The sequence below is a fragment of the Glycine max genome, chromosome 8, assembly GCF_000004515.6.
Source record: "Glycine max cultivar Williams 82 chromosome 8, Glycine_max_v4.0, whole genome shotgun sequence".
Lineage (NCBI taxonomy): Eukaryota > Viridiplantae > Streptophyta > Magnoliopsida > Fabales > Fabaceae > Glycine > Glycine max.
In genome coordinates this window covers 15,214,273-15,227,745 of record NC_038244.2, presented here as the reverse complement: position 1 = coordinate 15,227,745, position 13,473 = coordinate 15,214,273, and the positions used below count along the sequence as shown (strand labels likewise).

The 13,473-nt window shown below is 34.9% G+C and overlaps 2 protein-coding genes and 1 non-coding gene across 3 annotated transcripts; 1 reads left to right on the top strand and 2 right to left on the bottom strand.

The window, feature by feature from the left end:
- Window positions 1-1,550: 1,550 nt before the first annotated feature.
- On the top strand, window positions 1,551-5,744 carry LOC100814414 (dnaJ homolog subfamily C member 2). The gene is made up of 2 exons (XM_003531547.4): window positions 1,551-1,701; window positions 3,583-5,744. Exon 2 carries the CDS (start codon window positions 3,649-3,651, stop codon window positions 5,560-5,562), a length of 1,914 nt encoding a protein of 637 aa, XP_003531595.1. The 5' UTR covers window positions 1,551-1,701; window positions 3,583-3,648; the 3' UTR covers window positions 5,563-5,744.
- A 1,899-nt stretch (window positions 5,745-7,643) lies between these two features.
- Window positions 7,644-12,946, bottom strand: LOC100813876 (cleavage and polyadenylation specificity factor subunit 3-I). Its single transcript, XM_003531546.5, has 3 exons — window positions 11,983-12,946; window positions 9,985-11,741; window positions 7,644-7,891 (listed from the first exon to the last, which is right to left on the bottom strand). Exons 1-2 carry the CDS (start codon window positions 12,412-12,414, stop codon window positions 10,107-10,109), a joined length of 2,067 nt encoding a protein of 688 aa, XP_003531594.1. The 5' UTR covers window positions 12,415-12,946; the 3' UTR covers window positions 7,644-7,891; window positions 9,985-10,106.
- TRNAR-UCG (transfer RNA arginine (anticodon UCG)) lies at window positions 12,537-12,610 on the bottom strand. Its single transcript has one exon. It is a non-coding gene; the product is annotated as a tRNA-Arg (tRNA).
- Window positions 12,947-13,473: the final 527 nt, after the last annotated feature.

The following is a 13,473-nucleotide window of genomic DNA, read 5'->3' as shown; positions in this document are numbered from 1 at the left end:
TTAAAAATATTAATTTTCTCTTAACTTATAAATTTTAAAAATTTTGATTTAATTTAGTAGCAGCTATAATTAGCCACTATCTTTAATTTATTTTAAACTGGTAAACTTCTAAAAAACATTGTCATCAGCATGCCTCATCTTGTTTATCTTCTTACCAAAGAATCGCAAAACACACACAAAGCCTAAACAACAAATCAACTCTAACAGTAACAAAACTAAACGACTTTCGGCAACGAAATCGAAGCCTAACCTTCAACAACGGTGTCTCCTGCCTCGCACTTGACACCTCCACCGCGAGGAGCGGTTCTAGAGCCGGAGGCCGGCGTAGCGCAGCGGAGTTGCGGGGGCAGGAGACGGCGATCAGAGGGGAGAAGGTGGCAGAAGGGAGTGCGAAAGAGTGAACAAGGGTTAGGGATTGGAGTTGCACAGTAGCCATCGAAGCAGAGGAAGAAGAAGAAGAAGAATTGTGTAAGTCGGAGGGTGCCGCGACGGATCTGGGGTGAGGGAAGGGAGGCACCACATGGTGTAGGAGAGGAGATGGAAGGTTCCTATGGCGTTCGACGGAGAAAGAGAGTCTTGGGGTTTTTAGTTATCATATTATAAATTAATTGTTTTAAAACTTAAAAGTAAAAAAAATATTAAGGTTTTTAATGAAATTTGGATGAAAAGACCAAAACGATGTAATTTTAAAATTTAAAAGATCATAATTAAATTTTTAAAATTTAATATATTAAAATGATATAATTATAAAATATAATGGATTAAAAATAACAATAAATATATAAATAAATTTATAGATTGAATTTTTATATTGTATTTCATATTAATGGAATAATTTACATATATATATATATTGCATTACTTAAAGAAAATTTTAAAACTTTGTGGAAGCAAATATAAAATTTGGTTTGATGGTAGAAAGAGAGTGACAGAAAAAATCATAAATTTAATTTTTTTTATTAACAAACTAATAATTATCAATAAAAAATAATCAAATGCATAAACATAAATCTCCTAGCTGCTTAATTATCTAAGTTTATCTTTTTTAAATATTTTGTGATTGTTAAATAATTTCAATCATTCTTATATTCAATGCCGGAGCTTCTTGGGAGAGCGGGGTAGCCATGGCCTCCCAAATTTTTGGCCCTCTCCTATTATAAGCATATAACTTTTTTATAAATAAAACTATAATATTTTAAATATATTTATTTCATCATTTGACCCCCAAAATTTTGGAGCAAGATCGTCCGTCACTGCTTTGCTTGTATTAACTATCAAATCTTTGATATAATAATTATGTTATAATATAATGATAATTATAATGTACATAACTAATTTTTATAACTTCACATCACTATGACCTATTTTCTTGAAGTTATGAAAATTAAACTCAATTTTAAATTCTAATTAAATCAATTGTGTGCATCTATTTAATAATTATTTTAAATATATGTTTTTATTGCAGTAAAAAAATAAATTATTCAATATAAAATCAACAAAATTCTCAGGACAAAAGATTAAAAAAAACTTTAAAATGTATTAGGTTATTTTCTTCTTCTCACTTGGGACACGAAGAAGTAAGATAGGGCAGCGGGTGTTGGTGGCATATATAAAACGGCCAAAAAGCTTTGCTTATTTCCTCTTCTGCTCTTCAGAATCGGCTTCATTACGTGATTCCTCCTTTTCTCTTCTCTTCTCTTGGTAAAGTTTTCATCTTTCTTCTTCTTCCTCCCCGTTTTTCTATCTGATCATTTTCTGCATCACATGCCATGATTTTTATGTTTCTCACGAATCACGATCTGTTCTGATTAGACCTACACTTTTCCGGGTTTTAGGCTAAAAGTCCCTTTGGGTATTGGCTCGACCGGCCCTTTGTGATGTGATTCCGTTGGCGTTCTTTTCAACTTTGTTTCGTTTATTCTTTTATAATTTTTTGTTGTTCTTCTCCCATCTTCCGTAGCTTCTTAGATTGAATGATTTGTTAGTTTCGGCGTTGTCATCTAAACAAATGAAATCCACAAATTTTAGTTAATTACATTCTGTAATGAAATAAAATTTATTATACCCTCAAAAATAAATCCTTGCTTTTCTTCTTCTTCTTCAGATTAACTACAAGGCCACTGTTACAATATGGATTTCTTGTTAATTGAATGGTAGCTTTAGACAGCTTTGTTTATTAACTATAGAATATCGATGCATTGGATATGTTTTTTCCTTTAATATTTCTTGTCATTGCATGGGGATGATTTTTATTTTATTCTTTACGTGAAGGTGGGGTGGGGAGGGGGAAGAATGCGCAGTGCTATGTATTCCTGAGAATGTCAAGCAGTATTTTTTTTTTTTTTTACCGTTTTTGCCTTTCAGTTTGAGTGGATTACTATTAAGCATAGACACCTCTCTTGTATGAAGTGTGTTGGACATGTTTTTGACCCAGACACTTCTTATTAGGTGTCTGATTCAAAAATTACTTTTTGGTGGTTTGAACAAGTTATCACCTTTACAAACTAATACACTTGAAAAAAACATAGAAGGGTTGTTTAAAAAGATGAATATATCATTAATTTAGATATTTTGTTATATGTTTCTCATATTTTATTTAATTAGAATCTGTGTTTGTGTGTGTGCCATATTTCTATGTCCTATATTTTAGACATTAGCTGTGTAGAAGTGTCCGTGTCAGAGTTCGTGCTCGTGCTTCATGGGTAGATTGTAGCAATATTTTCCTATGCATGTGAAGCCAGATCTTTAATTAGTTTTGGGGATCGGACACAGTACTATCTGTGAAATCACTGAGTTTTTGCGTCTTTGATGTCAAGTTAATTTGTCTTTTTCAGTGCGTTTATTTTGTGCCTTACTCCTAAGGTATAATAAATGAATGAATAACTACTCCCTGTAATGCTTTCTCGTTTTAGTTTGCTGGTTATATATTGTTTTGGGAGAACATTTTTTATGGGAATATGGTTCTGTCTTAGGGGCTAATCCTTGCCTTTTTCATCTTTGTACTTTGCATAACTTGCCCATAAGCTATACTTCTATTCTGTTCATGGTTGTATGCCTCACTTTTCTCTTTCTCCTAATATGTTTGCTATGTGGAGAACTGGAGATCTATCTCAGACTCAGAGACAGTGTTATGTATTTTCTCTTTTTGCATCGTAAGATGACTATTATCCCATGAAAGAATATTTTTTTGGGTCTTTGAGGAGTAGTGGGTGTTTTGATGTACTCTGGAACAGTTTTTGGTGGTTTGGCTTAATTTTTTTTGTAAATGCAGATGCTAAAATTTTATTTTACAGTGTGCTTGTCTTTTGTGTTCTATTAATCGGTTCATTGCTGCATCATTAGTTCCTGTATCAAATATGCATTGAGATTGAGCATCCTTGTTGCATTCTCAGCCTTTCTTTTCTTCACTTCATTGTTTATAGACTATCTTTTTTGGAGAATTTCTCGTTGTCTTCCTAGTTTTAGTTCTCTTTACTCTCTAATAAAATATCTTATTCTATTAAAAATAATGATTTGGATGGATGATTTGTTACCGTCAAGGTGACTGGGAATTGTCTAATTGAAATTTTATTTGAAATGCAGGTTCAAGTTATTACAGTGTTAAATTTGAGGGGAGTCATATTTCTTGGTTCTGAAGGCCACCATTATATGGCTGTACATACAAAATTCCGTCTTATTACTTACTCACAAGAGATTGTAGATGGACAGCCTATTTTTGTCTCTTCAAACTGTCTTCCTATCAAGGCTTTGAAATTTGAACCTGCAGGTCATTCTTTCCATTCTGCTGCACTTAAACTTCTTGGTGTTCAGGAAGATAACAAAGATGCTGATGATAAAAAAGTGGTTGATGATAAGGAACAAACATATCTCCCATCTGATTCTTATAGCAGCAAGAGCAAAAAGAAAACTGGCACTGGAGACATGCAGCAAGATCACTATGCATTATTGGGTCTGGGTCATCTAAGGTATCTTGCTACGGAGGATCAAATTCGTAAAAGCTATCGTGAAACTGCCTTGAGGTTTCATCCTGACAAACAGGCTGCTCTTCTTCTTGCTGAGGAAACTGAAGCTGCAAAACAAGCAAAAAAGGATGAAATAGAAAGTCACTTTAAGGCAATCCAAGAAGCATATGAAGTGTTGATTGATCCATTGAAGAGAAGAATTTATGATTCCACCGATGAGTTTGATGATGAGATTCCCACTGATTGTGCTCCACAAGACTTCTTCAAGGTGTTTGGTCCTGCTTTTATGAGGAATGGGCGGTGGTCAGTTAATCAATCAATTCCATCACTAGGTGATGATAATACTCCGATAAAAGAAGTTGATAATTTCTACAATTTTTGGTACTCCTTTAAAAGTTGGAGGGAGTTTCCTCATGCTGATGAGTTTGATCTTGAGCAAGCTGAATCACGAGACCACAAGAGATGGATGGAAAGGCAGAATGCGAAATTGACAGAAAAAGCTAGGAAGGAAGACTATGCACGGATACGCACTCTTGTTGATAATGCTTATAAGAGAGACCCCAGAATTTTGAGAAGAAAGGAAGAAGAAAAAGCTGAGAAACAAAGGAAAAAGGAGGCTAAGTTCCTAGCTAAGAAGTTGCAGGAAGAAGAGGCAGCCAGAATCGCAGAAGAGGAGAGGCAGCGAAAAGAGGAGGAAGAGAGACAAGCCACAGAAGCTGCTTTACAACAGAAGAAGGTGAAAGAGAAAGAGAAAAAGCTCTTGCGGAAGGAGCGAGCACGACTTCGGACTCTTTCAGGACCTATTTTATCGCACCATTTACTTGATATTTCTGATGATGATGTAGAAAGGCTTTGCATGTCACTAGATATACAGCAGCTAAGGAGTCTCTGTGAGAACATGGGAGGCAGACAGATGTTATTAGAGCAAGCAAAAGTTTTGAGAGATGCACTGAGTTCTAAGAAAGAAGAGGCGGTTGATGAGAAAACTAATCAACAAAATGCCAATGGTTCCATCAAGGCTAATGGCAGTCCTTCACTAAGCAACATTGAGAAGAAGGAGAAACCCTGGAGTAAAGAAGAGATTGATCTATTGAGGAAAGGAATGCAGAAATATCCCAAAGGAACCTCACGGAGATGGGAGGTTATTTCAGAATACATTGGTACTGGAAGATCTGTTGAAGAAATTATGAAGGCAACTAAAACTGTACTCCTTCAGAAACCTGATTCGTCAAAAGCTTTTGACACATTTCTTGAGAAAAGGAAACCTGGTGCACAATCAATTGAGTCTCCATTGACAACCAGAGAAGAATTAGGAGTGCCAGCTCCTGCCTCCTCTACAAATAATGCAGAAGACTCTCAGAACAAAGGTACTGATGATCAGAACTCCCCTGCTAATGGAGTTTCTTCCAGTTCAGAACAGGATGTGTGGTCTGCGGTGCAGGAACGAGCACTAGTTCAAGCTTTAAAAGCCTTTCCAAAGGAAACAAGCCAGAGATGGGAGCGTGTTGCAACAGCTGTACCTGGGAAGACTGTGAATCAGTGTAAGAAAAAATTTGCATTGATGAAGGAGAGTTTCAGGAACAAGAAAACTGCAGTCTAATGTTCTGTTGTGATATTTTAGATTTTATTAAATTTTTTTCTCAAGAGTATAGGCTAGTTTCGAATATCCATATACTAGTTTATGAGCCAAAATTTCTAGTTTTCTTATCGTATTACTATTGGTTGCTTTTGATAACGTACTTTTGAACTTGGAATTAATACATTCACTTTTATTGCCTGAAATAGCAAATATAATTGTTTATTATTGATCAAACCGACGACTACTTCATTAGTTCTAACCATAACTGTTTTTAAAACAAATATTCTAGTATCATACACCAGTTGGTATATGTTACATTTGTTTTTTGCCATACTGTACACCATTCACAGTTATGTTTGTGTGCTATAGATACTAGGCAAAGTGTATATAATTTGGCCCAAGAGTCGATCTTGTTAGCAGGAAAGCTTTAGCTGTTGATCTGTAGCAATTGAATAAATATTCTAAGTAATTATTTAAATGAATGGGAACGGAAGTATATTATTAACTATTCTGTTCTTTTTCTTATTTAAAAATCATAGATTTAATAATGTATTTTTTATATAGAAATTTTTATTAAACCTATGATTTTTATTTATATTTCATATATGTAAAAATTATTAGATCAAAATTAATTGTTATAAAATTTATTATGTAAACTTATGTGTATATTAAATATATATTAGAAATTTTAGTGTTATATATAATAACACTAATTATTTTATAACATAATTGATTTATTAGTTCAGTTGATTAGAATGTGATACTAATAACACGAAAGTTACATATTTGAGATATGAATTGCAAATTCGTAAATTTTAGAGATTGTCAATCCATGTGAACTTTACAGAAGGATAATGTTGGAATTGTCCAAAATCTGCTGGGTGTAAAAAAGAACTTTACAGAAGGATAATGTTGGAATTGTCCAAAATCTTCTGGGTGTAAAAAAAAAAACTGGGTGCACAAAGAAATAGCCCAAAGAAGCTCAATGGAGAACCAACCAATCAGCAAATTAGTTGGCTTCTCTAAAGGTGTGCTTGAAAGTAATGTTCCACTCCTTGGCTGCCAAATCCCGAATGCAACAGATAAGGACATGATGAGGGTGAAAATCATGTTATCCTTCGAAATGAGATCTAAGAGAGGGAATCAGATTCACATACGATGTGTCTTAAACCAAACTTCCAAAATTGCTTCAAATCTTGATAGATGGCATACAATTCAACATATAAGTTAGTTGTACAATCATACATATCTGAAAAACCTTTAATCCATTGACCACAATGATATCGGATAATGACTACTCCTCATTCTTATCCTTCATTTTTCTTTCAATCTTTGATTATTAGGTACTTAGTGAAACTATTAAGTTAAAATAATGAAGGATAAAGAGTTTTTTTTCAAAGTTACTATTGTAGCAACTCTAGTGAAACACTTGCTTATGTAAGAATATAAGAATAGCCAATTAAAACTATTAAATTAATATAAAAAATCATAGACACTTAAGATTAAATACCCCACTTATGAGATAATTAATGTCAAATATGTAAAGCTTAGATTGATAGATTTGACTTGTTGAAATAATCAAACTTAATGTCAAACTTGAGCTTTCTTAATTTAATTAAACAAACGAGTTTAATTGATCCAGCCAAGTTGAAATAGTTCGTGAATAACTCAACTCTTATTTTGAATTGAAGTTTGGAAGTATTTTTACAAATTCCAATGCACCAAATGTAGAAGAAGAAAAATGTTGCATCAAGAACAAAAGTAATTTTAAATTTTAATCCAGACATGCATGATGCACCTATTTATCAATGATCATTGACCATGCGTTCTATGAATGTTTTATTGCAAAAGATTCCAAGTCACTAGCAAGAAACGTTTGATCTAATCTATTTTACTTGACTTCCAACTGCACTAACTATGGTTTTACACTTTAAACTTTGTAAATTTATCATTTGGAGTATTAGAAGTTCCAAAACTTGAAATACATGCCAATTTTAGAATCTTTTGCAATATTTCAGCATAGATATTTTTTTTCCCTATTTTCCCTAGAAATGAGGGGAAATAATAATAAAAACAATTTTACAAGAAGATATTTGACATGATTTACCCGTAAGATGATGCTTCATTTTATTTATACCCCCTCCCGGTCTCCCCTATATGTTTGTGCACAGTGAAGGCAAATATACATATTAGTTCTTCACTCTTTTAAATACAAAATGCTTACATTTAGGATCAGTTTTTGTGTGAAATTGTAGTAGATCCTTTGTAAATTGTCTTTCTAACAACATTAGGAGTTGCTTCAGCAGCTGCATTATCACTAGGAGCATCCTGCATCCATGCTTCCTAGTTCCTACAACCAAAATATTAGCAAATTAAATACAAATATGAATGGCTGCCCTGACAAAAGAAATAAATTTTATTGCACCGTACGAAACAATAAAAGTACTCATGAGCTTACAACTTGTTTTAAATGGAAAGAAATTTAGAACAAGTAAACTTAGTAAAGCAACCTGAGACACTAATTGAGATCTGGTCCTAAGATAGAAACATATAATATAACAATAGCTATATATAACAATGTGACATTTTGCTTGATGTAGCTATATATAACAATGTGACATTGTGAATAATGCAGATTTTGATGATACTGAAAAAAATTCACTTGATAATGGTTGTCATCATCAAAAAGGGGGAGAATGTGAATAATGCAGGTTTTGATGATGCTGAAAAAAATTCACTTGATAATGGTTGTCATCATCAAAAAGGGGGAGAATGTGAATAATGCAGGTTTTGATGATGCTGAAAAAAATTCACTTGATAATAATTGTCATCATAAAAAAGGAGAAGAATATAAATGTATGAAAACATGATTTTGATAATGCCAAAGAATAATTAAACAAGTTTGTTTTCAAGATTACTTCAACAAACATTCAAAGGTTAAGCATTGCTTCAAGATTAATACAAGGTTTCTTCAACAAACATTGTTTCAAGATTAATTCAAGATCAAACTTTTGCCTCAAAACAAAGTGTTTCCAAGAGATCAAGGCTCTGGTAATCGATTACCAGGCAATGTAATCGATTACTAGAAGAAAATTTTGAAAAACAACTTTTAAAAAGGATTTTGAATTTGAATTTTGAATCATGTAATTAATTATCAGATGTTTGTAATCGATTACCAGCAACGGCACTTCAGAAAACACTTTGAAAAGACATGACTCTTCAAAATATAATTGTGTAATCGATTTACAGAGATATGAAAAATCTCAAGTGGGTTACTTGAGGACTGGATGTAGGCACGGAAAGTGACTGAACCAGTATAAATTGAGTTTGTATTTCTCTCTTCCCTTATCTCATTTATTTTATTGCAATCAATCTTGTCTTGCACGTTTAAAGAACATTATTAAATTGATTGTTATTTCTTCTTCTGCATTCTGAAGCCTATCATTTAAAAGGGAATTAAAAATTTGTTAGTGAAAAATTTTGTAAGACTTAATTCACCCCCTCCTCTTAAGTTATTGAGACCACTTGTCCAACAAACATAACTAACACACAAGAATAGAATATAACAATAGCTGTATAACAATTAACAATATCACCTTTCTTTACAATTAATTATTTGTACAAGTCAATTTCATTTTTCATTCCCACATTCAGGTTAAGGGGCATGGGTCTGTCTCTTAATTTTATGAGTTGGAAATGTCTAGCGTAAGAAGCATTTTGTTGGTATGATTTCAATTAATTTAAACAAACCGGTTCTTTCATTTCACATACCCAATTTGATTGGCCTATTATTAACCAATGTATTATCCATTCCCAGTGGAATCTGAATTGTTGCCTCCATTCTTCTACATTACATATTTTATCAGTTTTATTAATTATAACTTCCTAAAAATGAGTTAGAATCTATCTAACTAGTACCTGTAACATGTCTTACATACATCTATCTTAATGTCTTGCTGATATAATGCAACTTCCAGACTGCAATATGTGATATATGAACTACAAAATTTAAGAATGATGTGAAATTGTTTTATCTATGCAAACAGATCAAAGACAAACAGAAAGAACATAGGTGAGATAAAGGCACTAGAATTAAGCACAAGGAACTCAATGCCTAAATGGTTATAGAGATGAGTCCAATGTGACAGACTATTATGCAAGAACTACCCTGATAATAAGCACTTTGGGTTATTGCTTTATAATCTAATCAGTCCAAATAACACTTCCTTTCCAAGATAGCGAGTTCCAAGAACTGAACCACTCATAATGTATTGAAACCCCCAACTTATTGGCTTGCTGTTTAATGGAATGAGGAGAAAATAAAGCCTACATCACTACATGGCAATGGCAAGTTGCCATACACACAAACATACAACAAAACACACAAATGGAATTGCTATAGCAGTGGCCAAAACACAGAACAAGGGAGTGAGATAGTCTTACCTGGGCCAGTTAGGATGAAGGAGGGGCCTGCAATTGTGACATAATCTGGCAGGACCTGATACGATGGGATGAGGGAGCAATGGCTTTTCACCTTCCCAACACAATGTAAGGAGAGGAGAAAGTTACGGTGCAGATAGAGGAATTGGCTTTACAGAACTTTGAATGCGCTGGAAAGCTGCTCTTACTCTTTCCTTGAGACCTTCGTTTTCACTCTCAACTTCCCCACTTTCTTTGTTGAGCACTGCTACATTCCCATCAATGTTAATTATCAATTTCCCGTTTTCACCTGCCTTCACATCTCCAAAGAGTGAAACAAGGAGGGCGTGCATAACTTTCTCAGCCTTCTTCTTATTCTCTTCCTCAATTTTAATCACATCAGATTCAGCCATTATTTTGGGGACATCACGGTTGATATTTAAAATCAGAGCAACAATTGAATCTGATACCATGTCACTAATGGGGTCTGATGTCCAATGCAAGGAGATATGCTTTTCAGCTTCATGCTTCACAGTAACACACTCATGAACTTGCAATTCTGGAACTCCAGATTCTTCATCCACTGACTGCTCTACACTCTCATATATCCGTTTGAGTCTATGCTGTATGAAACTAAAGGCACCAGAGTAAGGAACGGTAATTCTCTGAGTTATGTTTGTTGTTGATAGCTGTGAAAAGACATGAAGATCATCAGGTGCCATTATCTGATATGTGAAGCCTTTTTTTACTAGCAAACCACTGACAGTTTCACCAACTTCTGGTGTTTTTTCAGCCAGCCTCCCTATGGTTTTTGCCATTTTCTGTGAATTGAAATGCATTTCTACAGATTGACAGTTTTTAGGAGTAAGGATTTTGGTGTTGCGATCAGCAAATTGACTTGTGAGCTTCTGTTTGAGCCTGCCCATCTGATTAGCTTCCCCATGAACGAGAATTATGTTAGGAGGATTGAGCTCTTCTAAGAACGCACTTGTTTGAGCAGAGTCAGCATGAGCAGAAAAGGAAATGTAGTGCACCTGCATGTTAAGAGGTGCAGAGAGTCCATTCATGAGAGTCACTTCCTTTGGTTCAGTCATGATGGTTTTTGCCAATGTCCCTTCAACAACAAATCCTGGTAAAACACAAGTATTTTTCTTATCAGAGCACCACTTATCGAACAATTGTCGCGACAAGCCACTCTGAAGCCCACCAGGGCTTGCCATCACCACAGATGGTCCTACATCTTTGAAAACTTCAATGCTACTTAAAGCTGATATGTGCTTGAAGGAAAAGGGATTTGACTTTGCATTCTGGACCCTGTCATTCATGGAAAGGGTGTATGTTTCATAAACAGTCAAACACTTTTTTGCAAGTGGAGAAGCATAATAGATGGGTATATTGTGGAGTTCAGGATGATTTGCCCAATATTCATCAAGGATGAGGAGGAGCTCCTGTGCACGGCCAAGGGCATATGCTGGAATCAACACACGACCCCCTTGAGAAATGGTTGAGTGGATAACATCGGTGAAGCGTTTTTCTCGTGTGTGGCGAGGCTGATGATGCTGTACACCATAGGTGGATTCTATGATGCATACGTCTGGGGAAAACTGTGGGATCTCAGCAGCACGGAGATGGCGGTCTTCTTCACGTGAATAGTCTCCGGTGTATAGCACTCGAACACCAGCTATGTCAACCATGAACATAGCAGCACCAAGGACATGGCCTGCAGCATAACACCAGAATCGAATACCATTCACTTCCACTGTTTGATGGAAATCAATAACCTGCAGTCACTAATTTCTGTTAGCAGATATACTGGAATTTAGAGGTCCCTCCGTCCCAAAATAAGTGTTGCATCTGGGAAAAAAAATTGTACCAAACAAAGTGTATTATTTGGCTTTTAAACATAACATTATATGCTATTTTTTCACCAATACCCTTAATAAATGCTAAATGTTATGAACTAAAAAGATAAGTACATTTTCTCTAAGGAAAGGAGTAAGAAAAGAAAAGATAAATTGGAACCTCAATTTTATCCATGGAGCGATTGATGTCCTGTTCATCAAAAAGCATATCTTCGACGGAGACCTTGCTGACTTTGACAAAGTCAGACAAGAGGAGCTTGTAGATGGCCTTAGTGGCGTAGGTCATGAAAACGCGGCCTCTGAAGGTGGTTTTCTCGAGGAAGTAGGGCAAGGACGCAGCATGATCCAAGTGAAAGTGAGTGATGAGAAGAACATCGAGGGTGGAAGGGTCAATCTCGTCGAAATAGGGCAAGGCGGACATGCCTGAAAAACCTAGGTGTATTCCACAATCGAACAATATGGATTTACCCTTATAGGACATGTACACGCATGAACGACCCACTTCGTTTCCAGCCCCCAATGGTGTTACTATCATCACTTCATCATCTTCCTCTCTCACACTCTCACGTCTCTTCACTCCACAATCCATCATCACCTTCAATTTCGCAGACGAACACTACGTTAACTTCACTTATCCACCCACACTCACTCGCAGCCTCACATTCAAAACGATGTCGTTTCCCTAAAAGTTCAGTTCAGAAGTAAAATACTATACGACCACAGTGGGAGTCGAACCCACGACCTTCTGATCCGAAGTCAGACGCGCTAATCCACTGCGCTATGCGGTCCATCATGGACTAGTCACTGATAATCTTTCTTGGATTCTCTAGTTGTGTTTAACATAGGAAAAAATCTAAGGTTACAGAAAGAGAAAAAAAATAATAATTACACATTTTTCAGCTGAAATTCTTGATCACGGGAATTATTGTGGTAAATTCTGAACTGTAGGCTTGTTATGGTTAATCATGTGGTAAGTGCATCTGGAAGAAAATTAGGTGATCCAAGAATTTTATCACCATAATCAGGAAAATTCTTGTAGTTCAATAGACTTGATCCTCTTCAACCTCTTTATCTTTCTCTAACTGACACCTGAACAAGATAATACATCAAAATCAAATGTGAATCATTGATTTGGACGTGAACATATTTTAATGTGTGTGTCGTTAACCGCTATAAAGCACAGAAACATTGGTTCCAAAGATGTGAATCATCAATCTAAAACATGCACATACGCATTCCAGTTTTTTTGTTCTTTTTTTTCTTTTACTATATTCTTGACATGTAAAATATAGTGTGCTTCGATAACTTATAATAATCAATTTTATCCCATAAAATCATGGTGATATCATGAAAAAATAGAAACAACCATTTAATGTTTTGTCTTTAACATAAAAAATTAATTGATTATTTCTCATCATAAAGCCAATCCAAACACTATTATCAAGTGTTTAGAAATGCGGTGGATCAAGGTCTGGTGCGGTAAAAATCATGGTGCGACACCATCATTTTTTTTAAATTCGTTAACAATCCAAAGACACGAATTCTAGGCTATTTGGTTCTACAAGACCATCAAGTTGCTCATCCCAAAAGTGACATTCTGTAACACCTACCTACATAAACACAAGTTTGGTGGAATTGCCAATTATATATA